The sequence below is a fragment of the Perna viridis genome, chromosome 3 (genome assembly GCF_037379345.1).
Source record: "Perna viridis isolate PV_CMFRI_1.1 ecotype Kerala chromosome 3, ASM3737934v1, whole genome shotgun sequence".
In the NCBI taxonomy this organism is placed as follows: domain Eukaryota; kingdom Metazoa; phylum Mollusca; class Bivalvia; order Mytilida; family Mytilidae; genus Perna; species Perna viridis.
The window spans coordinates 52,726,344-52,753,554 of record NC_142447.1 but is presented as its reverse complement, the minus strand read 5'-3'; the positions used below and the strand labels follow the sequence as shown (position 1 = coordinate 52,753,554).

The window sequence follows — 27,211 nt, the reverse complement described above, 5'->3', positions numbered from 1 at the left end:
GCATAAGTACGGAATTGTCTTCCTAAGTTCTTACTTAACATTTGGTAAATTTTCTTATCTTTCTTTTTTTTTTTAACGTTTTTATATCTTTCAATATCTGTTCAATGTTCGATTGTGCTCCACAAACAAGAACTCGATTGACATCATATTTATATCTGTTACTAATTTTAACTTGTCTTTTGGTTTTTGTCATTAACTAGGTAATTTTTAGATTGATTATTCACAGATATATTTCCGTCTACTATATCGAACTAAGGTTTATGTATAGTTCTACTTCATACCACGGTTAGCAAGTTTAATAACCGAAAACACAATCCCTGATATTCATTTATTTTGTCTTTTATTTACCATGGGATTTTCGGGAAATAAATTGAATGGAGTTAAACTAAAATACTGATAATCTGATGTAGACATGAGTGGGAAATCCTCTGTGTGGGGTATATGTGTCGATGTTAGTGTGACCCATCCAACCAGGTCCTACAATAGAACACATATGGGATATTACTGACTTATATTTAGACATTACAACACTGAGTTGAGGATTTAAACAGCAATGAATAATTCTAACGTGTACATAATACAAGCCAGTTCTAAAATGATACTGTTTGAATATACCCTATAGACAAGCTTTTATCAATTTTGCCCTAAGAAGGATGGCCTAGTTGTATTAATAATACTTTGAGCAGATATTTCCTTAACAGACCTATTTCTAATCATTGTCAAATGCATCTCTGTGGAATCATATTTACTGGATTATAATTTAGTGGTATTTAATCTAAATAATGCAGATAATAAAGACTTTGCCAATGGTACTTCACTTTGATTATTATCAGGAGGAAAGTTTTTGTATCTTTTGTGTCTGTTCGGCCAAACCGGGAAATCGAAAATTTAAAACTTTTTTGTTTACTAAATCTGCCTTTGTCTGCAACAATAAAGCTTACCTGATCGATAATATTTTCATTGTCATCAATAAAACTCTGAAAATTAACAACTGTTTCCTTGCCATCCCAGGTAGAATAGATAGAACTACTAGATTGTTCATCATCATGATGCTTAGTAACAGCGAGGCCATATCTCTTCCAGGAAACCGATGCTTCGTTCCCCACTTTATGTTTAGTCGGTATTGCTGCATCACTCATTATGTTCAGGCGTATTGCTTTTGGATCTTTATATTTTGTTAAATGGTCCCTGTTGTAGAATATGTAGTATTTTAGCAGTTTGGATTCTTGTTCGAACTTAGCTTGATTCTCTGTCATTTTCAATGATCTGGTAAATTTTAATTGTTCATATCTTTGGAAAGATTGAATCATCCAGTCATTCTCTTGTCGTTTGATATCTATGTCTAAGGTTTCGAACCTATTTTTCTGTCCAAATACGTCCATATCTACTTTAAAATGGTAGGAATGTTGATGAATATTGGCAACTAAATTTTCATTTAGTCTAAAACCATAGCGATTTTCTTCTGGGCTGTACATTGTTGGTAAAGGGCGACCTGAAAAAGACGTTCTTATGGTGATAGCACCATTTGGTTTGAATATAAAGTCAAATATATGGTCATAATTGAAAACGGTCAAAATAGATCTTACATATAGCACTAAACTATCGGAATATCGGTAAGTGGAACTGTTTCTGTATTTATAATGACTATCACTCTCTTCGTTGAAAACACAGGAAGTGTTTGGGATGATGGTTGGTTCCAGAGTTCCTTCATATACATGTGAACTTGATATAAATATTGCATGTTCTGGGCAGTCTATTCCACGCTCAAGTACCCTTGCCCTTGTTCCAAGCAGGGTTCCACTATATGTTAAATCAGAATATCTCATCCATCGGTTATATCCATTGTGAAATATAGATATTTCTTGTAGACTTATTTCATATGCATAATAAATATCCTTGTATATAACATTAAATACTGATGGACCAGAAACGGTTGCCATTTTCACATCGAATTCCCAGAAATCTTGTTTGATATGATTTCCACTCAATGTTGGCGTTTTTGTCCAATATAAGTCATCCGGATTGGTCTCAAAGTGATTAACAATGTTCGCCCTATTTGTGTATGGAATGTACGGCATCTCATCTGAATTTGATTCAAAATCTGTGACCAACTGTTCCGGAGAATCATACAATTTATTCCCAAGCCAAATCTTATAAAGTTTATGCTTTGAGTGGTCATTATCTGTCATGTTAATAAGTAAGAAAAGATCTACCGGAAACAAAACGTAGTCCGGTACATCATGATGGACCCAATACCAAACGAGGCGCTCATACTTTCCAGAAATAGATGGTGACATCGGTGAAAAATATTCTACTTTGAGACAATGTTTTCGACAGTCAAAGAAACTAGCCTCATAACAATTCATGAGAACATGTCCAATTGTGTCTTCTAATGATAAAAGAATTTCATCTAAAGTTAAATAATCCAACTGTGAGAATGGTCTGAACAAGAATGGTACACTTTTCTGGTAATGTTTAGAAACTAATAATTTGTGGAATGATATATTATGTAGTGGTCCAATCAAATATTCCTCTATTAGGGGTGGATCTAAATCACCTCGGAATAGAACTACTTCAGCATTTCTCGTTAAGTTTTGTAGGTTATGTCTTTGGACAATGTCTGCTTTACTTGGCAAATGTAATTGCACAAGGAAAACATAACTCCTTTCCAAAGCGAACGAAATATTAAGATTTAGATTAAATATCGGATGCTTCTGTAAATAATGTTTGATAGCCTGTGTTTCTATGATCGAAAGGTCTTTATAGACCTCATTGTCCGATACAAGAGGTTTCGGTAGCTCATGGGAGTTCAACAAATTATGTGACTGGGGTAATATAAATTCATAGTAGATGACCACGGATGCCATTCCAGCAGTGACAAATAAAGAAAACACCAACAGTAACAGGACAAACCATCGCCATTTTCTAGCCGGGTCTTCCTTGGTGTCAAGCGGAAATTTGTTCATCTACAATCAAACAGAAATAGTGTAGACTAGGTTCTAGCAATTAATATATTATATAATATGTTTTCTGTGTATGTGACGCTTCCAGACTATTTTGTTTCAAAACCCCATGTATAGGTCACAATTATTGTTGTCTCAATATATGTGTTTTACAACTATTGCTCTAACATCTAGCTGATTTTACAAGAATTTCAAGTAACCGATGACAAGACGGACATGATGCACGATACGGAATGACAGCAAAAGAAGTTAAAGGTAATGCTCATTTTTAGCTTACGAAAAGTAACCTGAAAACAAATGAATTAAGATAAATATACATTCTTACCTTTTTCTGGTTTCGTGATTTAATCACGATACAAGCTCCTGAAGCATTGTGGTGATAATAAGATGTTGTATAAAACAGCTGTATTTTGTAACGTTATATAAATTTATTATTTAATGAACGGACTGACAAAATGATAAAAAAATCTTTAAATATTCCAATTTGAAACAAATCCAAATCACATGAGCACCTGTTTCCGTCTTTAAAAAAGTTAAATGCATTTTATTTTAATTTCCTTGATTATGAAGATATTTTAAGACTAATATTTTATCTTACAACACGGTCTCCCATCATCAACTTTATGCATGGTTCCTATGCATGTTAAATGCATTATAACACAACATAACTACACGTTTGTACTTACAAACATATAACAAAGATTCGTTAAGGTTACAAGGTTAACTCTAATATATGTCTTCTTTGGATCATGTAATGCTTTATATTAAAAGAAAGCATTAAAATATTGGCATCCTTTGTAATTAGTTATCAACAGTTCCCATTACATCACGTTGAGATTACTTTCTGATGTGCAATGTTAGACAAGGGGAATAGAGAAATATCACTGAATATTTTTTATTGTGAATTGTGTAATTATTTGTCTTTCCTTTATCCGATGAACTTCCATAGGTAGTTAAATGGACAGTTTACAACGATATTTCAATAATTCCACCGCCCGCCCGCCCGCCATTCAAATACTTAGTATCCTTGATAAATGTCCAATTAACTACCGAAGACATTTTTTCAGGCAATGGTCGTTTAATCCTTATTCAGGATTTATCATTATTATGCATTGAGATATTCTCCATTGCGGTTGTTGTGTGTTTTTTCCCTCCATGTTGTTTATTTTACAGTTAACATGTATAGTCTATATTCCGGTACTACCAATCCATCATAATTAATATTTCATTAACGATCACTTCTAAAGACAATCAAGAATTTTCAACAAACCAGCTAAGTTTTTCCCACATCTAGCTTTTGTGTGAATTCCCAATATGTCTTCAATTAGTACCTAGCCACTTTTTGTTGGATGCTTCCAATTTTTACTCCACATAATGTATCATATCACAAATATTTGCTCCTTTTGCTATGGGAAGAATCTGAGATAAGAAGTAAATTGTCGGATTAGCTAACATGCATTCCTTTTTGTGCTAAACAAGCTTAAAATACCTAACATAATATTGTCCTGACATTTACTATCGTTGTATATTATTCAGGCAGTATATAACTAGTGTCGTTCGAAACATACCGCAATCTTAAGCCAGTCAGTTTTTTTTTCAAGTTCGTAAAGCAATCAACACAAGGACTAAAGGATGCAGTTCTCTTCAAATTAAATGTCCTTGTCGACGCGAATTGATTGATTTGTTTTAAGTTTATGTATCTTGATGAACAAGAGTATAAAGTACGACCCTGTCTTCACAGAATAAAAAAAAAACCACATCAACTTTGAACTACATCGGATTCACGACGGATACACTGTATTTAATCCATATTTGTGTATATTTATATATTGCATATAGGAAAGGACGAAATAAGTATATATTCTTTACTTTTGTCCAATGCATTTTGTTTTGGGCAAATAAAATACATTTAAACTAAACACACTGTTCACCGAGCATGGAAATCACATCTTGTACTAAACAACCAGTCTTTGAAAGGAAAGATCCATTCCTGACTTGTTTACAAGTTTAGCCAACTTTCGGCAAAGTGCCGATCTTGTTAGCTTTGTTGTTCAGAGCTTGTTCTACTTCATGTTAGATGCTATAGAAGCCCTGTACTTTTATCCTTTAATAAGACAATGCGGGTTTTGTCTTCATATTTCTCCTAGTCTGTTCTTTCTTCCTATGATGCTATTACAGAAAAACAAAGACGAACAAAGTTTTACCTAATTTATTGACTAAGTAATACATATGTAATATCAATTTTTATGTTGTAGAGGTGATAAAGGCGTAAGAAACTTAAAGAAATGTTTCTGCTCAAATTTGAAAGTACATTGGCCTCAAGAGGACAGGAATGGCTATACTTAAATGACTATCTAGTCAAAATATTATAGAGACGAAACTAAAATAGACAAAAATATTGCACCAGGATTGAAAAATTTATTTCAAGGTTTACCTTTAAATTTCAGAAAAATTCGAGGGTTAATTCTCTTGAGTTTACAATCTAATAGCACATCAACTTCCTCTCTACTTTCCATAAAACAAGCGAAATTTGAAAAGTAGTTGAGTTTTTTTTATATTGGGTGGTTCTTCAAAGTAATACCATATTCTAGAGATCATAGTTAAATAAAACCAAAACAAGTGAAGAACACAACAGGTTATCATGAGTTACCATATAAACAGTTTTCCTGTGGAAATTTCTTACTTACAACAAACAGGCACCATGTTTCTCAGAATTAACAGAAGTAATCTAACAACAGCAAACCCGTGGATACCTAACTAAAAAGTGATAACAAAAGATAACAAAATGTTTTTTTTTAAATAGCATCAGTAGAGAAAATAACAGTGAAAATGAACAGTGCAGTAATGACTTATAACAACAGTGTATAATATAAATCTAACAAGATAATATATATAGTCTGTAGTGAACCTTTTGGTTCTGTGATACCTAACACTTAAATGGTTTAATTTACCATTAAGATATTCAACATAAAACAACAAATATAATGTATACCCTCAGAAAATAAAAATTAAAAATTGTGACAAATAACACTTAGAGCAAATTACTTAGTATGAGACAATGTGTTGGAAACAGCACTTGGTAAGTATGGCAACAACTTTTATCTTCTGAAGGTTTTCATACTTTAAAAGATTTAAGAAAAGAGATTCTAAGTTGACATAATAATGTGTTACTATTAATCTAAATCCATGTTGAAGATCCATTTATAAAGTCTATATCTAAAACATTTCCATTGAGACAACAGTGAGAAGGTCCATACCATAGTTACCAGGCATATTATCAACTACATTACTATGGTAACCATGATTATATTCTATTAAAAGGAAACACATCTATGTTTTTTGAAAATAAATTAGAACATGTTATAGTATTTTAAGGTTGAGGATGAAAACATAGATCCTGCCACAGCATTAGTTTAAAACACAAGAATATTGCAAGTATAACAATGGCACTACAAGAATAAATAACAATAATTTAAAAGAGTATTATAAAGGGCACTTACACTAAAAGATAATATATATCACAGGGAGCGTCACACTGGGGGTCACACCTGACTTGGAATAACTGATACTCTGTTACCAAGGAAACTTTCACAATTTATTTTGCAGAACTCCACCCAGTCCATGGATAGCTGTTATTTATTATCTTAAAACCTTCTCTAAATAAAGTTAACAATTGGTTTTTGCTCCCACTGTAGGTTGCGTTTCGTATATGTTAGAGCAGATATTGTCTATAACAGAATATAAACTAAACATTCTTTCTTACAAGAAATAGGCTTCTAACTGTTTTGTAAAATGACAAGTGAAATCTACAAGCTCCTTAGTACACCATATATTGATCTGTGCTTTATACAAAAATGTACAATGTTCAGCAGGTTTCAGTATAAAAATATCTATCACAGACATTATATATTATGGAAAGACTACATCACAGCTACAGGCTGACGTGTGGTCTGTGTTGACAACTTCTGTATAGAGGTCATCACAGGTGCATTATGCCTTTCACAGAATACAACCCTACCTGGAGCAAGATGAGGATCATGACAGGGACATGGTGGCATGGCTTTCTTTGTGTAATCTGTCCTGTACATTGTTCCATCTTCAAACCTGGCATTACTCTGGAATGCTGCATTATCTGGACGGAATGATTGGGCTGGAGCCACACCATGAGGTATGTAGTGAGATTTATATGTTGGCATTCCCTCAAATGGAGCAGAATTAGGATGGTATTCCTCTCTTTGATGTGGCTGCTGTCTTTGCATTGCCCATTTCTTGTACTCAGTTGAGTAATTAGTTGTACCATCGAATGGTGCATTTCTAGCTTTATTGGCTGATAACGGCCTGACAGGCATATTCTTCTGTAATGGAAGTTGTTTGTATGTTGAATTATGGGTAGTTGTGTGGTACATTTCACCCTCTGGTCTTCTGTATTCGTCAGGTTGATGAACAAATGGTTTTTCTGCTGGCCATTTGACATAATCTTTACGATTCGTTGTAGTATCATCTAAAGGCTGACCTGAACTAAATGCTGCAGCATCAGGTTTGAAGCTTCGTGTTGGTTGGCCATGTTGCCCTTTGTAGTCCCGTTTAAATGTAGTCAAGTCATCAAGAGGTGCTGAGGTAGGCTTGTACATTTCCCTATCTCGTTGGTATTTCTCTGGTAAAGCATGTTTTCTGTATTCTGCTCTATAACCTGTCATGTCCTGTAAAGGTTGGTCAGATCGAATGGTGGCCTCCATTGGTCGCATGGCTTCTCGTCTAGCCTGGTTATATTTACGGTAGTCATGATGCATGGTACTTTCTCCCTCAAACCTCTGAACTGGAGGCTGCCATGAATCTCTCATACCAAAGGGTTGTTGTCTACTGGCATCCCATTTCTTGTAGTCAGCTAAAAATAGAAATACAGAAAAACAGTTGGTTAATTAGTTCAGTAAAGACACTATTTTATATGGACATAGTATCAGCAATATTGTTGACATGCAGGTATAGGTCTGAACAAAATTGTTCTGTTTGAATTGATGTAATTCAGTAGTGATTATTTGACCTTTTAACATCGGGCAGATGAGGTATTTTTATTTTATTTACTTTTTAAGGAAAACAAAGACACAATATATATCATCGAAAAGTGACTTTAAAAGTTTAGGCAATTCAAAAAATATTTGACATTTAAACTTGAATTGCAAGATTGTTGAACTGAAAACTATAAAAGAAGATGTGTGTTAAATAAAGCAATGTAAAGCTTTGTTAGTCATATATCTACTTTTTATATCTTTGGTAAGGTTAATTAAATTTTAATTGGATTTTTTTTCCAAAAAGATACTTAAACTCATTTGATTTTTCCACTCTTTTTGATATTAACAAAGAACTTGCTAAAATAAAGTACAATGCTTTTATATGCAACTAATTGTCGCACATCACAAACAACCAAGTAAAATGCCAGGGGAACAGAAAACATTTCATTTGATAAAAACAAAAACATAAACAAAAGCAAGGAATGTTATATATATACAGTATACCTTTGTAGGTTGGTTCTCCCTCAAATTTTCCAGATTCTAACTTCTGTCCATCATGTCGAATAGCCCTTGCTGGAGGAACTTGTTTCTCTGAAATAAAAATAAACACTTAAAATATTCTGACTGTGTGATATTTTTGAAAAAAATATGATATAGAGCTTATACAAAGCGTGCTGTAAGAAAATCCGAAGGAAAGAGGAGTGGAAATACCCAGTGGTTGTTTCCACAAAGAGTCCCATTTCTAAGGATCAAATTTATACCTTTTACTTTTTGTGAAATTGACCACAGGATATTCACATGCAACAAGTGTTTTAAAATCAAATGAAAATTTTGTTTGTTACTTTTCTTCAGTTATTTAAAACTATTTTATGACTTGAAACATTTCAGAAAAGCTTGGCTTTAAAAGTCCTTATTCTACAGTATAATCAATGAAAATGTGTAAAAATTGTAGTCTTGAAGAAATTTTCTGTTTATTATTTTTTCAATACTGAAAATTTTGTGCGAGATTTCCCATCATTTTCATTATATTTTACTTCGCATTTAAAATAAAAAGATAATAAAATATCTATTAACCTGTTTTATTTTTACATTGAAAGTTTTGTTATAGCTACAAAATAAGGTAATAATTGTGTGTATAATTTTTGGACAACTTTGATTATCTCCCCTGTTCACCAATGACAACTTGAACAAAACAATCACAATCTATCAATCAATACTAAAAGCTTGATCCTATCTACAACTTAAACCCTGTTATAATTTAGTGCATGTTCGTGTTTTTATAATACACCTTTTAAATTTCAATTTATCTTACAAATATTTTTCTGTTACACTTCATGCTTAAAAAGTCCAAAGAGAATCAGCCTAAAGAATGGCCATTTAAATGCAATAACAAAGAAAACTGAAAGAAGAAAGTAAATCAGAGTTAATGGAATTCTTTGATGACAAACATCCTAGAGATTTTTAAGTGACCCTGAGAGTCTCCTGAGACATCTGTGTACACAGAGATGACAACACAAGTCAAGTTAACAAAAAGAGTAATCCTAGTGATAAATAGAGTAAAATTGATGGGGCCTTTACTTGATTCATCCCTAAATTGATAGGGTCTTTACTTGATTCATCTGTAAATTGATAGAGCCTTTACTTGATTTATCTCTAAATCTAAATTGATGGGGCCTTAACTTGATTCATCTCTAAATCTAAATTGATGGGGCCTTTACTTGATTCATCTCTAAACTGATGGGGCCTTTACATTCATCTCTAAATTGATAGGGCCTTTACTTGATTCATCCCTAAATTGATAGGGTCTTTACTTGATTCATCTCTAAATTGATAGGGCCTATACTTGATTCATTTCTAAATTGACTGGGCCTTTACTTGATTCATCTCTAAATTGATAGGGCCTTTACTTGATTCATCTCTAAATCTAAATTGATGGGGCCTTTACTTGATTCATCTCTAAACTGATGGGGCCTTTACATTCATCTCTAAATTGATAGGGCCTTTACTTGATTCATCTCTAAATTGATAGGGCCTTTACTTGATTCATCTCTAAATTGATGGGGCTTTTACTTGATTCATCTCTAAATTGATGGGAGGGGGGCTTTACTTATTCATCTCTATGGACAGATTGCTTGATCCATTCGCATATCAATCTTACACATATTAAAACCTGCATAAATATTTTGTTTAAAAATATTTGACAGAATAGTTTAATCCAAACAAATATACATAAAGGAGAACAAATATTGCATTTATCAATTGATTAATTAAAAAATTTAGTAAATAACCCTATAGTGTGTCATATAATAAAGAGTAGGTCTAAAGAACAAATGAAAAGTTGAAGAAATTCGTAGTATTCAAAATTTCAGGCAGTCATAAAAGTAACATATTAACCTTTACTAAAGCATATCTTCAGCACATTCAGTTTTGACAAAAGAATTAATCATTAAAAAAAAACCAAAAAACTAACTCACAGACAATGACCAAAAAGCAGGGTACTGATTTGGTGTATTTCAATTTTAAAGGAAAGAGAAACTGCGGTTAGAACAGAGTTAAGAATGAAAAAATACTCACTTTCTCTATTAAAACATTTGTGTTAAAAATTATTGAAGGGGAGAAAATCCTTAAAAAGGATTATTATTCATACAGACAAAAGCGCATTCAAGGACATTTTATAATCTCAACTGAACTCTTGTTTGACCTTAATAACAAGAAAGTACTTCTAATGTTATGAAAAAAAAAAAACAGGACTTCAACAAAAACAATAAAAATATATAAAGGGGTTAATAAAAGGAAAAAATGTGACTTTACACAATCTGAGGATAATATATCCTTGTTATGTCAACTCTAAATGGAGTGATTCTTCTTTGTCAATAGCACTTAGAGATGAAAAACTTGTTAGTTACTAAGAAATACAGCACAACAAGACTTGAAATCAATGTTGGTTTTTACCAAGGCCTAGATTCACCTGCACCAAGATCAATTCTAAGGATATATATTTGATTTCAGATTCATTGATTTGTTACCATAAAACATTCATGTTGATCCTTTCCTGCAGTTCATTCCATAATAAATTTTCAATGCAACACTTTAAGCTTTTTTATATTTGAATTTTAGCAGATTTTTTACTTATTTTTGCTTCACAGTTCATACAAATAAATGTAGGTTTTGTTACTTATCCAACTGTTACAAAATTCATGGACGTTTCAATTCATATGAAAAGCCTACCCTAAAATAATTTCAAAAGAATAAGGTCATAATTCAATGACAAAAATGTCAGGAATAGTATTGTCCAAGGTCCTTGATTTAAACAACAATGATAAAAATGAACAAAACCTATTGTACCATAATATAAAACTCATTCAAACATATATTGTATACTGGTACTGATATCCTTTAATACATATACATATAATCTTTTCATGGAGAAAGTAAAAATGGTAATGATTTCCTTGGAGACAACAAACAAACAATGTACCACCCTGTAATTTTGGAAGACAATTCTGTAATACATGTATGGCTGAAGGAAATCAAGCTTAGGGGAAACACACACAGTCTACTAAGATACCTTTATGGGTGTAAAATATAACCTATTCACCTTAATATAACAAAAGAAAATATTTTGCTGTTTCACATACTTTCAAATAAACTTGAATATTGGTGTGAAGGAACTTCTTACAATGAAAAAGAACATCATTAATATAAAACATCATCCTAATTTAACAGTTAAATGAGTAGGAGTTCATTAATGAAGTCTAGACAACTACTTGAGACTTTAAAAATATGTATAATAGGTATAATTCCCTGTGATGCTAAAGAAAAAAAAGAAGGAAAAACCCTAGAAGAATAATGTCATTTACTTAGTAATAAAATTTGAACTATTGTGGTGTATACATGTAAATTATACAGCCAATATCTGAAGGTTGCTCTAGGGTTTCTAAAATAAAAATTTGCACAAGACATCATCCCATATCTTAATGAACATACTTGAATTCCTACGTAACACATGCATTATACAAAACTGCTTTACCTGTATATTCCTTCTTGTATGAGGTCATACCCTCCATATGTCCCTCAGGTTTTCTATACATATCAGGCTGTCTGACAAAAGGTTTCTCAATTGGATGTGGGACATAGTCTTGTCTGAAAGAAAAATAAGTACATTGATCATCATATACTGTAGAAGTAATTTAACATGAAGTTGCATGTTTGGTTGTGCTAGGTATATCTGTTCCATTTATTCTACACAGTGAAAAATGGGAAAGTCCAAAATTTACTTCAAATGTATACCCCATCTTTATAAGGGAACATACCAAATTTGATTCTATTGGAAGCATGATAATTGTGACAAAACTGAATGAACAATGGACAAGATGTTTCCAATATACCACCCTCTTTGAGTAAGGGTTCTGGTTGCAATCTTTATAGTTTGCTAATTTTAAATTCCAATTTCATGCTGTAAACATTTCCCAATATGTCAGGAGACATTAAATGATAAATTAATTAAATGATAGAGAAAGTTTTCGTCTAAAAAATCTCGGCTCCCAATAGATGAATTTATTTGCTGTGTGGATTCATATATTTTAGGCATTTGTTTGAAAGCAATATTGGTTGCTCTCTGATATTAGATTCCTGTATGCAATGTCCCACTTAAATGGAATTTAATATTTGAGAGAAACCAAAATTGCTTACATCATTTGCCCTATCTATATGAAGCAACACACTTAATTTGAAATCAAACCATCCATTGGAAGCTGAAATAATTGTGACGAAAATTCAGACAGACAGACAAAGTGATTCCAATATACCTCCCACTCGTTGACTTGAGTTGGGGTAAATATATTTAAATAAGCTATCTTATATAAAGTAAAAAAAATGCTTTTTTGCCCCTTTCAGTCCTTTATTTTCAAACAATAAGGGTCATTAGCCCAAACATCAATCACAATCTTTTCTTAGTCTTAGTGGTATGAAACTTTGTGGTTCACAATTACCCAATATTTTGTCTGAAAACAAAAAAAAGTTTTATTTCCAACCCCTTTAAACCCCTTAATTTCCAAATAGTTAGAATATGAACCCCAAAATTGATCCCACCTCATTTTTATGGTATAGTATAGCACAATGAGGTACAACCTTATATCAAGTTATTGTGCTGATGTCAGGAAAATGCTTGTTGTTCAGCTCCTTTTTTGCTCCTATCAGTAATACACACAAAATAAATCCTAGTCTCACTTTATGGTATGGCACCTTGAGGTATGTTTCAAAGAGATTCATACACTTTTACTAAGCTGTTGTTCTTTCACTTGGAAAATGCTAAATATAAGCCTCTTTTCAACCTCTTTATTTTTATAAAATCAGACCAACTTTCCCTATTTGGTATGGATTCAAAGATATCCATATATGCACAATCAAGTCATGGTATAAATAAACAACATGGAAATACTTGTTTCTGGTACTTTTTGGATTTCTATTTCCTAAAAGATTCAAGTCATAACCCCAAAAATTAATCCCAGCTTTTCTTTTGTAGCACTGAACTTGGTATTACAGTTTCATATACTTTGACAAGATATGAACTTTATCTTAACAGACTGGATAGAATTCATTAGTATTTTAAATTTAAATCACCCTAGTGTATCAAATTAAAACATACATAAACCATATAGTCCTGAAACCATGTTAATTTAGAATGCAAATGAATACATTTCACATCATTAAAAGCTCTTGCAAAACCATACAAAAATATATTATTTTTTGAGGATGAACAAAGACCCCTATTTCAATTACACCTGGAAATTGGCCTGAATAAGGGTCATTTCAGGTCAAAAAGTTCTTTTCTTCAAAACACTGTTACTAACCCTCCTTTTGAACTTTTACCAATAACAGGAACAGCCTTATCATAAGTAGTTCTATCATAAACCATCCATCGAGCATCTTCTTGACGCCTTTTTTCACGGTTTTTTATCCTATCTACACTTTCTTGGTCAAGTTTAGTATAGAATTCCTGATCCCGTGGTGAGACTATAGGAGAAATATCTTGCATGTTTTGATTCTGGGAGTTTATCGGCACTAATTGTTTATCATTCATCTTATCATAAATCATCCATTTAGCATCTTCTTTACGTCTTGTTTCTCTATCTTGAATTCGACGTATACTTTCTTCATCCAGATGAGTATAGAAGTCCTGACTATGATTGTTATCAGAACTCCTGGGAGTAATTCCCTGATTATTATTATTCATAGCCTCTTTAGAGTATCCTGGAATACTACCATCCTTATTCAGAAGTATATAAGCCATTGTTATGTTCACTGATGAAGTCAACTCAGTTGTAATATCTTCCTAATTGATTTTTCACCTTTATATCATGTAAGCTTAAGAGAGTTGTTTGCTCTACAGATGGGGTATATAAATTCAAAAAAATGTAGAAAACTATTACTCTTATATAGGCTGTTCAGCAAACAATGTGTTACTTTAAAGAAAACATCCGTATAGTTAAGTCTCATAAAGTCAACACAGATTGTCCATTCTCATATACTTCATTACAATAAATTGGGGTAACACATTATCAATGGTTTTGTTAAATATCCATGTAAGTTCTGGGGCAAATAAATTATGATAAGATTTATCCTTTGTGGAGCCTTTCAGAATTAAATTTTAGTATTGAATTTTCATTGGTACCCAGCTAAGTTTACATCGTTCACTACTAGTTTAATAATTTACAAGCGGATAGGCTGCCTAAATCACCATGGTTCTGGCCGACTGTTTATCATTTTTGTTACCTGATTTGGTAAATTGAAAATAAACAACATCTATAATAAGAAAAATATTAAATCCATGAATTCGTAATGAATTAAGTCTTACTGAAACACACCAGTTTATTCAGAGAATTAATTACTGCCTACAGAACTATTTACAATGTAAAGAATTAAATAAATTAAAATCAAAATGGACAAAGGAAAATTAGTTTTCCCTCCTATTTATCAAACAGGAATTTCTATTTACAGTTCCTCACCAGATGATTTATCAGTTTTATCAAATAAATTTACATCTTAGTCAAATAAACTTCACAATTTAAGGGGTTTCAAAAAAATTCTTTGTGTTTTCATGTTAAATGAGCAGCCTAACTCTTTATATGTTACAATTTTGAACGCAATTACTGTACAAGTTCCAATTTATTTAGATCCTTCAACCCTAGTCTGACCTTATGAATTTCACTACCAATAAAATTTGCAATGGAAGAAATATTTTAAAATTTTATTTTCCTAGGTGTAGAGGTGATACCCTTTACCACATGTTTAATATCCACAAGCATTTACAAATGTAACATTTAAATAGTAGAAACTGAGATTGGAAAGCACTGACTTACATTTGCCAAATCCAAGAAGGACACCAAATCTTTTTATTCATTGCAAAAATAAAAATCAATCATGAACCATTTGTAACCATATTTTAATTAGATGTTCAATTATCAGAAATGCATCATAATATGCTCAAATAACAAAAATAGGACTATTTGGTTGTGTTTGAAATGACAACAGTTTCTACATGGGTAATTTGATCAGCATGATCTGTAACTCATCATATTTTTACTTTCCAAAAATAAAACGACTGAAAGTGAAAGCACTGCAGAAAAAAAATCTTGAAATCTAGTCTGTTACTGATGGATAGGCTGAAAAAGAACTTCCATTCCCCTTAGTCTTTGCACTATAAAACTTCCATAGAAATAGACACTAGAAGTGATTCAAATTCTATCTCCTTAAAATACTCTAAAATGATTGAATGATCGTAGTAATAAAATGCTCATTTAACAGTTGACTAATTAAACAGATTTTCTGCAATATTCTAATGTTCAGGTATCTTACTCCATGACCCACATTATTCCCAGTATTACCAAATATCTAGGTGCTTGCTTACCCTGTTCTCCACATACAGTGATGACTGAGGCTGAATACTGGCAATAAGGGTGTCCAAGTAAGCATACTTATATGAACATTCTTTTTAAAGTGAGCAAATGATTCAAACAACACACGAAAAATTAAAAACTGGGTCAATTCTCTAAAGGTAAGAATTCAATGTTCTCTACTTTGTCAGAATCTGGTAAAACAATATGAACTCTTACCAAAGGATGTCCAGAATTTATCTCTTCAACATTCAGCAGTCTAATATTGTTAGAAAGATCTACACATCACAAACAATATGAGCGATTTGTGGATAAGGCTAACAGTCTTTGCCATAAAAATTTCTGACAAGCCTGAGCTAAAAAATGTTAATCCACTTAAATAGCAATCATTAGCATGTAAGCCAAATTCTGCAAGCCCACCAGCAATTTTACCAGCTATGGCTGTCAGGCTGTTGTCAATTTCGAACAATGGGCCAACCATGTAAAAAAGGTCTTAAGACACCTTACCTTTGTGTAGTTCTATCATGGAAATCTCCACCATGCATGGGTTCATAGTTAGGTTTGAAGTTTTCTCTGTGTGTGAGAGGATGTTGTTTATATACATTGGTGTACTCTGTTGTTTTATAGGATGGATCTCCCTGACCAATTATATCTTTGTGTACGTGGGGCACCATGTGACGTCTGAAAAACAAAACAACTTATAAATTGTCTTTTAAGCTGTTTTAATGTGTTAACCAGAAAGGTGTAATAATCTAACATTTTTGTAGCCATAGTGTACACATATTTGACTATAATCATGAAAATATACAGGACCCTGTTCAATAATCAGTTTTGCAACAACAACTTAAACAGCAGTTAGAGACACTGATTACAATTAAGCATGTTTTTTTAAGCATGAAAAAACTTTCTTCCAAAATTTACATGAAATCAAGAGTAAGTTCAAAGGTCAAGAGACAAAATGAAACACATTTAATTGATTTACAACAAACAACAAACAGAAACATGAAAGAACAACCTATACTCCAGCAACCCCCTCCAATAAAACCCAAAAAATCTTGGATACATGATACATCAAGCACAAAATTTGGATTTATGTATTTGTGAATTATATATAATATAAGGTGGATTTTCATAAAATTTTCACTGTAAAGCTGGTTTACCTAGAGATTAAATTAAGATCACAAATGAAATCTAATTTACTTTAGGCTTATGGTGTATCATTTAAAATCAATAACATGTAAGAAATGTATGTAAGCTGTTCATAGAAGAGATATGAACATGGATTCTATCATATTATTGAGACAATGTTTCATAAAAACTAGTTACAATGGGCTTTGGGGCAAAAATGATGCAAGATGGAAGGTATTCATACAAAAGTCCAAGATCAAAATTTAGCTCCCTTGCTATACAGATATTGCAGATACATATCTTTGTATTGACAAATACATTCCTTTTTAGTTTCATTGGAAACACCTGAAATGTATTTGAGATTTTAAAATAGAGGTACTGTGAGCAAGCTCATAAAACGAGTACCATGTTTTACTGGTGCCTAGAATGTACTAACCCTTAAAGGCACACAATAATAATACAAGGATGCACTCTTACAAAATTAGGAGGAGAGGCTGCTTAGTTACAACGAGACATAAAAATCTATGTAAGCATCATGTCAAACCAGTTAAAAATGATGGTAAGGTGTTATGGGGACATTAGTTCATCTTATGTTGTTCTTAAACTGTCAATGTATAAAATTGTATGCTTTTCAATCATATACATGTATGTATACTTTTATACTCTTTAATATCAAAATACATTTCAACTGAATAAGCTTTAAGTACAACAATTAGTGTTCACATATCAATAATTGCCCACAGAACAATAACTTTTGTTCTGACCACCAGAATACAAGTCATTATTGTTCATATAAAGTGAACCTGAACCATGATACTCTTATTTGAAATTATTTCACTCCCAAAAATATATTCAGTTATAATTTAGAAGACATTTGAATCTATCTATGAATTGTTTTAGCTATTAACAGGATAAATACAAAAATACTAATCATATACATAATATCAATACCTATAAATATCATCAGAAGAGAGATAACTCTGACATTTCTGGTAAAAAGTGCTTACTGTTAACAACAATATTATTCTCTATGGTTGTTGCTGGGTAGAAACCTTGTTCATTGGCTGACTCAAGGGGGAGGGGGTTCCTTTACATAATCTATGATAAACAGGAAACTTGTCATTTTTCAAACTTTACCACTTAAGCAAATTTTTTTGAAAATTTTTGTTATTTCATTCATTAAAAGGAAAGGCATTCATATACAATTGAATTGCAATAGGTAAATTCTAAAGCAGTGTAAATGGCATTTCTTTAGGAATTATCTATTGTAATCTGTATGGGTAAAGAAAACTGAAACCACCACTCCAAATGGCAATTCAGGATTTTTCATGTGACTTTAAAAAATATCTATAAACTTGTGTACCATAGAATTTTAATTAAAGGAAATTAAATACCAAGCAATAAACATGTTAGTATACTCATGGCATAGGTTTTATAGGACTTCTTTCATATACTGATTGATAGAAACCTCTACTTGCATTGCCTTTTAATTTCATAAAAATGAATGTTGTCAATGGCTCCACTGTGAACTTGTACAAAAATACTAACAATATCATTCTTTCATGGACAAGAAATATAAGTATGTACATGTAGGATGTAGTTATAACTACTGAATTCAATTTAGTCCTTTCAAATGTAACTACCCATAACTACCTACATCATGTATACAGTGAGTACCCAAAAAGTACACATGGCATAATGTTTTCAGATATTACAGTTTTTTCAACTGTCAAAATAAATGCAGATAGGCCATTACACAAAGCATAGTTTTCAATACTGACTTTTAGTATTGCTACAATAATTTATTTTACTGTTAATGAAGAAGCAGTAACCTGCTGTGGTTTTCATAAGTTTGTATTAACAATATGAATAAAATATATTGATGAAGAGACTAAAACATTCATTTAACTTTCAATTTTCATTGTAAGTGTCATTGCTCAAGTATGAATTGATTAAATGGCTCACAAGATCAAGTTATACATGAGAAATGTAAATGGAAACGGAAACAATGCGACCATGTGTCAGTGAACAGTCAGTAGTCTACCATTCAAACAAGATATTATTGATTTAACACTTTCCAATGAAATGGATATATCTAAATTACAATAATTTTCACAGATACTGTAAACCTATACTGAAAGGTTTATTATGCTGAATAGTATATGGTAAAAACAGGCTTTTAATAACACAAAAACATACGTCTATTGTTAGTCACTGGTTTAAAGTTCAGTTTTAACACAAAGTAAAAAGTGAAACAATAAAAGTTTCTAAAATTACTGACAGGATTAATGAACTAAGAAAAAGGGCATATTCAAATTTGCAACAATTTTACATAGTATTTCATGGTGTAAGAACTTATTGACACATATAAACCAAACTTTTGGGTCACTATGATTTTCTATGATTTCACAAGCCCTACTGTAGTCAGGGTTAATTCCATTCATGTAAAAGTGGGACATAATTTTGCAACATAAAATTTTCAACTCATTACCTTGAGTCTGGCAATAGTTCCAGGCTCACCAAAGGGAAAATAATATAAGGGGTGCCCTATTAGCTCAAAGACGAAATAGTTTCAATACTCATAAAAAACAAGGCATCTTCTAAAATGGAGGATGATTCACATAAAATGCAAGCTCCTACACATGTATTTACTTCTAGTGTAACTACCATCCTCCTTTATACACTAAGACAAAATAATTTCTGTACTGTACAATTTGAGTTTTCTATGATGTTCTTTTTTATTGTTTTGATTAACTTGATTGAAATACAAACACATTCTTGAAGTTTCAATATTGAAATTAAAAGGAATACATTTATTAATTAAAAAAGAGTACATTTGTTCATTAAAAGGAGTACATTTATTCATTAAAAGGAATACTTTTATTCATTTAAAGGAGTACATTAATTCATTAAAAGGAGTACATTTTTTCATTAAAAGGAGTGCATTAATTCATTAAAATAAGTGCATTTATTCATTAAAAAGAGTACATTTATTCATTAAAAAGGAGTACATTTATTCATCAAAAGGAGTACATTTATTCATTAAAAGAGTACATTTATTCATCAAAAGGAGTACATTTGTTCATTAGAAAGAGTACATTTATTCATTAAAAGAGTACATTTATTCATTAAAAAAGAGTACATTTATTCATCAAAAGGTTGGTTGGTTTGGTTTGGTTGTTGGGGTTTAACGTCCGAGCAGCAATATTTCAGCTATATTCAGACAATGAACATGAAATGGATGATAAAATGAACATGAAATGAAAAAAAGAAAGGATGGGTCACAAGGATAATAGGGTCGACAAATTTTGATTGCCACTGGAAAAAGGGGGGATGGGTAAGGTCGGGCAATTTAGCCTCCTGTGGCGGAGCGCAAAGGTTCCTACTCTATCCAATACCACAGCAGGGTTCTTTAACGTGCGAGGAACGTGGCATCTTTCCCAACACGGTGCACCACTATGGTTTGCGGTCAGGTTTTCCGTATTATAGCCTGATAACCCCAGCATGTAACACGCCAGGGGTACCCCATTCCACCACCTGGGGCACACATCCCAGTTGCTCTGTGGGCAGAGCACCTAGCCCCCGGCTAAGTTTCTGAGCACTATTTAGTCGCCTTATACGACAAGTTTAGCGCTGCTGCAGGCCTATTCTTTTAACACCCGGACCTGCACGGGGCTTCATCAAAAGGAGTACATTTGTTCATTAGAAAGAGTACATTTATTCATTAAAAGAGTACATTTATTTATTAAAAGATAAGACTAAAAAAGTTTATGCAAAGATCAAAAACAAACTTAGGCATACATTATATGACAACATTTAATCCATATTAAAAAAAAATGTAGCCAGATAAATACATCATTTACAAAATGAATACTGTTTGAGAGGAAGCTAGATTTCAAAAATATAATCTTTGATCAGTTCAGTTGAGGTCTGGAGCTATTATGTTAGTAATTACTAGTAGTCCCTATCTCATGAGTTTTAGTGTGTGATACATGTACATAGAGAAATCAAAGACTGAAGTCTACAAAGTTGCTAATCGTCAAATATTGTATGCCACCGAATTTGGCTTACTTTCAACATCTGAAATGGCACGAATGCAATATGCTCTAAAATCGGATGACTTCCGCTAGAATCTTGGTTCCCTTGATATGATTGTCTACTCTTTTGTAACCGTGAAGACCCAAACGTTTTCAATCAAAACAACTGGTTACCCGGAACCAGATTAAATAACTGGCTATATATAGATAACAGGGTCCTGATAACGTATATGACCTATATAGTCAATTTTAACGAGCCCCTGTGTTTGAATCGGAAACTGGGTAATATTACATAATTTCAATGCTAAACCCATCATTTCATCTTTTTATGTAAACTTCCCGTTATCATACAACCAAAAAAACACACATAGACATGTGTATGATATCTTTTAAAAGTGGCACATTTTAACAATCTTTGGGTTGTTTATTGACCAGGGAACCAGATTAAACAACTGGCAATGAATATTCATAATCGGGGCCCTGCTAATGTATATGATCCATATAGTCTTTTAACAAGCACCTGTGTCTGAATCGGAAACTGCATAATTTTCAATGCTAACTGATCATTTCATGTTAACTTCCTGGTCTCATACAAACAAGATTGATTATTGGGCTTTAACACTTGAGCAGCAATATTTCAGCTATATTCTGGTGATGAACAAGAAATAGATGATAAAATGAACATGAAATATGACGAAATGAAAAATGGGATGGGACACAAAGGGTCAACAAATTTTGATTGCCACTAGTAATAGGGAAGAATGAGTAGAGTTGGGCAATTTAACCTCCTGTGAGCACTATTTAGTCGCCTTTTACGACAAGCTTAGCGCTGCTGTGGGCCTATTCTTTTGACACCTGGTCCTGCACGGGACCATACAAGCAAGAAACACATGTAAAACACAAGTGTCTGATATTTAAGAGGTACATTTTTATTTCGTATGTAGCTAGAACTATGATGCTATGGTGGTAAACATGGCACAGATCTGCACTATAAATATATAATTATGCAAATATGAAGTACTGAAATTACAAGTGCAAGAAGTCTCTCACAATGTTAGTGACTTGAAAAGGTGAAAACATAGAAAGTAAGAATAATGAATAAGTGAACAATACCCATGTTTAAAAGGTAAAAAGGAACTACATACAAATAAAATATAAATAAAACGTAAAAAAATGAAAAGAATATGGGCCCAAATTTGCCCTTACTGCATTTGTCAGGAGCAAAAAGATGAGAAAAGTGCCAACCATACCACAGAGACAAAGTGCCCCTCAAAAGTGACTTTGATCATTGTGAAAATGCATCAAGTTCAAAATGAAAATTCTAAAATTGTAAGTGAGCTGACAAAAAGCAATTGAAAACTGGGTTATGGTAACTAAATAATGCGGGTTTTGACATTCATTCCAAAGGGGTGAGCAGTCCAAAGAAAGCTGATGATACACTGTTCTAGGAACTTTGTTGTTTTCACCTGAACATGATTCCAAAAGGACAGTTACTTTCATGTCGTCAACACTGTGATTTGCCTCCCAAAAATGTTCACTGACTGGACAATCCTTACCATTGGTGACGCTTTGTGTTCTATAAAACGATCACCCAACCTCCGATACGTCTTGCCAATGTAAACCATTTTACAGCATTTGCAAACTACAAATGTAAATGACATTTTCTGAGGTAAAGGTGAAACCATCTTTTAACTTGAAGACTTTGGCTGGCCCAATGACCTTGTCAGTTTCCTAAGTAAAAGGGGATGTCAAACAGCATGGTTGCTTATAGAGCAGTGTGCCTTTATAACCGGCAGGAGGCATCTAGTGGCCCTCTTGGAAGAACTTGTAACAAGTCACTCTTTCAGACATAGAAAAATGTATCAAAGAGACAATGACCCTTCCTAACTGTAAAAAAATGTAAAAGGCATTCTAAAAGCCTTCAATAAATTCAGAAAAAATTTCCAACACCCAGAGTCTGCCTTTTCATAAGGTCCTTAAAAGGACAAACACACCTGTTCTGTACAACAGACACCATGTTAAACCTGAAACTAGATTTACGAAAGCTAGGGGTTCCTCGGATGTGGCATGGTTTAACTAGTTTAATAGAGCTAAAATCCTGCCCTACCTAAAGCAATGTAGGCCACCTACAAGTACAAAAAATGTATATAATGAAACTATATTCAAAAGAGGCTTGACTCAAATATAAAAATTTGGAACATTACACCACACAGGACTGCTAGCAGTTACTGACATGCCACCTCAAGCCCTCAATTGAACTGATTAAAAGAATATGTCTCACCAAACAGCACATCTAGGCGTTATACTTCCACATTTAGGGTTTGGTATAATGATACATGTCTTATAATCTACATAATTATTAGAAAGCATATCCCATGTTATTCAAATAATCAGGTTTTAAAACTGTTTAATTTTGGTATTAATGGTGCTTTGTTTAAGGGATTATGATTTTTGAATTAGACAATCTTAATAAAAAAAAATTGATAAGTTTAAGATCAATTTTACAAAGTGAAAAATACAACTTCAAATTAGCAAACAAGCGTAAAAAAGCTGTAACTAATTAGAGGAGACAAGAAAAAGTGCAGTTGATTTTCAGTAATAATGATTAGGCCAAAAAATAAAACTCTAATCTCCTGCAAGAAAAAAAATAGGGTAGGTAGGTAGGAAATAAAAGGACAATTAATTGGAAAGAGTGAATAACCAAAATATGATCACGAGTGTCGAAGAACGCCTAGATTTAACGAGTGTGCAGAATTTGTTCCACGTACAAGTTAAATCTTACTGCATTCTTGACACGAGTTATCATATTTTGGTTATTAACAATAACCAATTGATTATCCTATTTATCACATGTATATAAAATTCCTCCATTATTCGTTGCTATTTTTAACATAAATTTCAAATTTTGTGAACGGCCAATTGATATTTGTGTTGTCACTTTTTTGCAGGAGAAAGCCTGAGAGTAAAATTACAGAATTTATCTAACAGTTTGAAATATTGAAAATTTTTACACTGGAAACATTTGTTAAATTACTATTATCTATACACCAGTAACAAAATGTTTTGTTTTTCTAAAAAATTTACATTGAGTTAATGGAGAAACTATCTAGACTTTAACAGTGCTTGAGCCAATATGGCCATAAAATGTTAGGAAATGCAAATGTATTCTCCTTCAGACAAAAATAGTCCTGATTTTGCCTTAAATACTAAATTTTTACAATTGAAACATTGAGAAATATTTAACTACACAGCTTTACAAGACAGAAGAATCTATTTCTCACATTAAAATTGTGGCAAACACAGAAAATATGGATTTTTTATTAAATAAGGAGTTTCTACTTTAAGCATGTTAGATATCTTTATCAAACACTCCCTGAAATTTGCATGACTTGAGCAAATCTCAACCCTTTACTTATATTTCAATGTTCTCTAACTCATTATTAAGCTTGAAAATTTACCCTTGGATATCTTAGATTTCTCTTTCTTGCACTCTCAGAGGTGTTTGATTTTTTAATGTTTCAATGAACTTTAATGTCTATATATGCTTTGTTTCCCTTACAGATGTAAAAGATATGTATGTAGTCTTGTTGGACAACAGAAAACACCTTTTACATGCACACAGTTTGCTTTAATGATAATGTAGAGAGTACGATTTTGGGGGAAAAATAGGGTTTCTTCTAAGAAGCAACTGGATGGCAAATTGTATTGTTCAAGCACACTTTTGTTCAAACAGGCCTTTGAAAAGTGCATTTTCATTATGTCCGAAGATAATACATCTCACCTTTCATTGCATTAAACCTATTTTCAGTAATTTATCGCAAAAAGGTAAGGAAAATTTATGGGCTTGGAAAAATGTTCCCATTATATCACAGTATAGAAAAGAAAATTGTCTTAAATCATTTCTATCAAAAACCTAGCAATGATACATATATGTGATAAAGTGGTTCCTTCAGAACTGGAGATTTGTCATTTTTCAGCTGGAGATATGGTTTGAAATCTGGAGTTTTTTATCGGAGTTTTTTTCTTGTAGCATAACAAGTTAATTGTGTGTGAAGTTTATGGAAAACCTTACACATGAAGTTTGTTTTCTTTAAAAACTATGATGAATATTCTAGGAAAGGATTATCTACCTTATTTTGATTTAATGCCATAAGTTTTTTTTTTTTTCAATTTTATGTACCATTTTTGAAGACAACATCTTTTCACATTCTTAGTATCTGAGGCATGATCATAATAATTGAAAATTGAAGTTCAAGCCTTTTTATCATTAACTGCATACCATGAGGTTAAATATTTCGGAAACTGTAGCAAATATTCAATAATGCTGATACATAATTTCCAAAGTCATCAAAATTCTGAAGGAGTGGTATTTCCTATAACTATTGCAAAGAAAATTTGGGAAATATATTGTACTGTTGAAATTACAGAAAATGTCAAAAAAAAAAGATAAAAAATTATAAAGGAGGTAAGTGACATTTTGAATCAAAAATGATAATTTTTAAATTTGTCAACACACGTGGCTCTTCAAAAGTTAGACTGTTAAATTGACAGTATTTAAAAAATTAATTGTGCATTAGAAATTTATCTATAGAAAATGATTAGCTGTTCATAAAATGGTGATGTAACCAATCAGGATCCATTTTTCTAATTGTCAATCATCATTGGTAACCCTGATCAGCTGACCTAACATAAAACATTCCTTAATCTGTTTAAATAGCAGTTAACACCTTTTTGTCAAATTTATGGCTCATTAAATAATCAAAGAAATGCGATTGAAACATACATTTTTGGCTCTGAATACTGGGGATTCTAGATAATTTTTGATGGTTCCGAAAGTGGTAGATTTTCTGTTCCTACGGTAGAACTGTAGAAAGGTTCTAATTCCGGTAGAAATGACCTACCGGCAGTAGGTTCAAATGTATGATGGTAATTTATAGAATATTTCAAGGGATCATGATTACTTTTAAATCCTTATTTTATAAATTTTCTAACAAGACCATCGAAAATTTTGAAAATGGCCGAAAATCACATAAAAATTACATGTTTGTCCCTAATTTTCCTGTCCTTGAGAATACTTGTCAATATGTGATTTCAATGTTTACAATTGGTCCCTAGATCAAGCACAACAAATACCAAAAATGTATATCATTCAATGTTCTTGAACTAGCCGTGCCATGATGCAGTGTAGTCCCCTCTGACCCTGCAACCCTCCTCTTTTTTATTTGGATATTGATATATCAGGTTAACCTACAACCCCTCTCTTTTTTATATGGATATTGATATGTCATACCTGACATGTCAATTTCCAAATAAAAGAGAGGAGGTATGCAGGGTAAAGAATAAATTCCGACTAGATACAATGGAACCCACAATACAGAACGGTGTATTTTTCAATACTTCATATTTTTGGAGTGAATCATTTTTTTTCACAATTAAATTATGATCATTTTTTTTTTATTGTTTTACTGTATATGTACAAACACATGTTTGATACTCTGGAAACTAAACAAATAAGATATTCTGAGTTATCCCCCTTTGGTTGAAAAAAAACCTCAAATACAGCAGGGCAATAGAGTGTTTTTACAATTATTTGTTTAACTTCATCATGATTCCATTGTCATAAACAATTGTACCTTATTCAAGGATTACTGTAATCTGATAGTATAATTAAATTACACCCATAACAATCAACAGGTGCCCTTTAAATTATTGAAGAAATAACACCAATATATTTGAAGACAATACTATAGTTACTTACCCACATGTACATAATTGACAAGTTTGTGCCATTTTCTCTACAGCTTCAGGACCAAAATACAAAAATTTCCCTTTTTACGCGTATGATTTCTGTGCACGTTGTACACGTTGTCAAGTACATGCACTAAATTGTTTATTAAGATGGTGGATGACAACAGACGAGTCCATTTGGTTTTAAAGGTAAACCAGTTTACATTACGACATTTGTTTACTTAGAAATTGCTGGAAAAAAATGGATTCTAATGTCACTGGAGATAAATATCAAGTTAATGTCGAAGTAGTTTTCATAAAGACTAGTTAATTGTGGTTTCCATTTCCATAACATATGTTCTCATTACCAACATCTATTCTATTACTTCTATACAGTCTTTTCTATCGACTCGTCTTCTTTGAAACGTTTCGCTTATAGGAAATGACTTTCC

At 32.2% G+C, this 27,211-nt stretch overlaps 2 protein-coding genes across 4 annotated transcripts; both read right to left on the bottom strand.

The window, feature by feature from the left end:
• Window positions 1-314: 314 nt before the first annotated feature.
• LOC148622865 (putative amine oxidase [copper-containing]) lies at window positions 315-5,062 on the bottom strand. Of its 2 annotated transcripts, none has more exons than XM_088573137.1 (3): window positions 3,289-5,062; window positions 942-2,966; window positions 315-477 (listed from the first exon to the last, which is right to left on the bottom strand). In XM_088573137.1, exons 2-3 carry the CDS (start codon window positions 2,964-2,966, stop codon window positions 325-327), a joined length of 2,178 nt encoding a protein of 725 aa, XP_088429263.1. In that variant the 5' UTR covers window positions 3,289-5,062; the 3' UTR covers window positions 315-324. The 2 variants fall into 2 exon arrangements, with proteins under 2 accessions (XP_088429263.1, XP_088429262.1); XM_088573136.1 differs by having other exon boundaries at window positions 3,650-5,062.
• Window positions 5,063-5,158: 96 nt separating this feature from the next.
• Window positions 5,159-26,951, bottom strand: LOC148622864 (stabilizer of axonemal microtubules 2-like). 2 transcript variants are annotated; one of them, XM_088573139.1, is made up of 5 exons: window positions 26,791-26,951; window positions 16,375-16,548; window positions 12,003-12,115; window positions 8,477-8,563; window positions 5,159-7,848 (listed from the first exon to the last, which is right to left on the bottom strand). In XM_088573139.1, the coding sequence occupies exons 1-5, from the start codon at window positions 26,820-26,822 to the stop codon at window positions 6,884-6,886; spliced, it is 1,371 nt and encodes a 456-aa protein (XP_088429265.1). In that variant the 5' UTR covers window positions 26,823-26,951; the 3' UTR covers window positions 5,159-6,883. The 2 variants fall into 2 exon arrangements, with proteins under 2 accessions (XP_088429265.1, XP_088429264.1); XM_088573138.1 differs by lacking the exons at window positions 16,375-16,548; window positions 26,791-26,951 and adding an exon at window positions 13,825-14,491.
• Window positions 26,952-27,211: the final 260 nt, after the last annotated feature.

Excerpts from the sequence above, each read along its gene's own strand:
- LOC148622864 (XM_088573138.1), bottom strand. The coding sequence starts at position 14,264 with ATGGCTTATATACTTCTGAATAAGGATGGTAGTATTCCAGGATACTCT. Across the intron at positions 8,564-12,002 it reads ATACAAGAAGGAATATACAG|AGAAACAAGTTCCTCCAGCA; the intron begins GTAAAGCAGTTT and ends TTTTTATTTCAG. Across the intron at positions 7,849-8,476 it reads GGGAGAACCAACCTACAAAG|CTGACTACAAGAAATGGGAT; the intron begins GTATACTGTATA and ends TTCTATTTTTAG.
- LOC148622865 (XM_088573136.1), bottom strand. Across the intron at positions 478-941 it reads ATGAAAATATTATCGATCAG|GACCTGGTTGGATGGGTCAC; the intron begins GTAAGCTTTATT and ends GTTCTATTGTAG.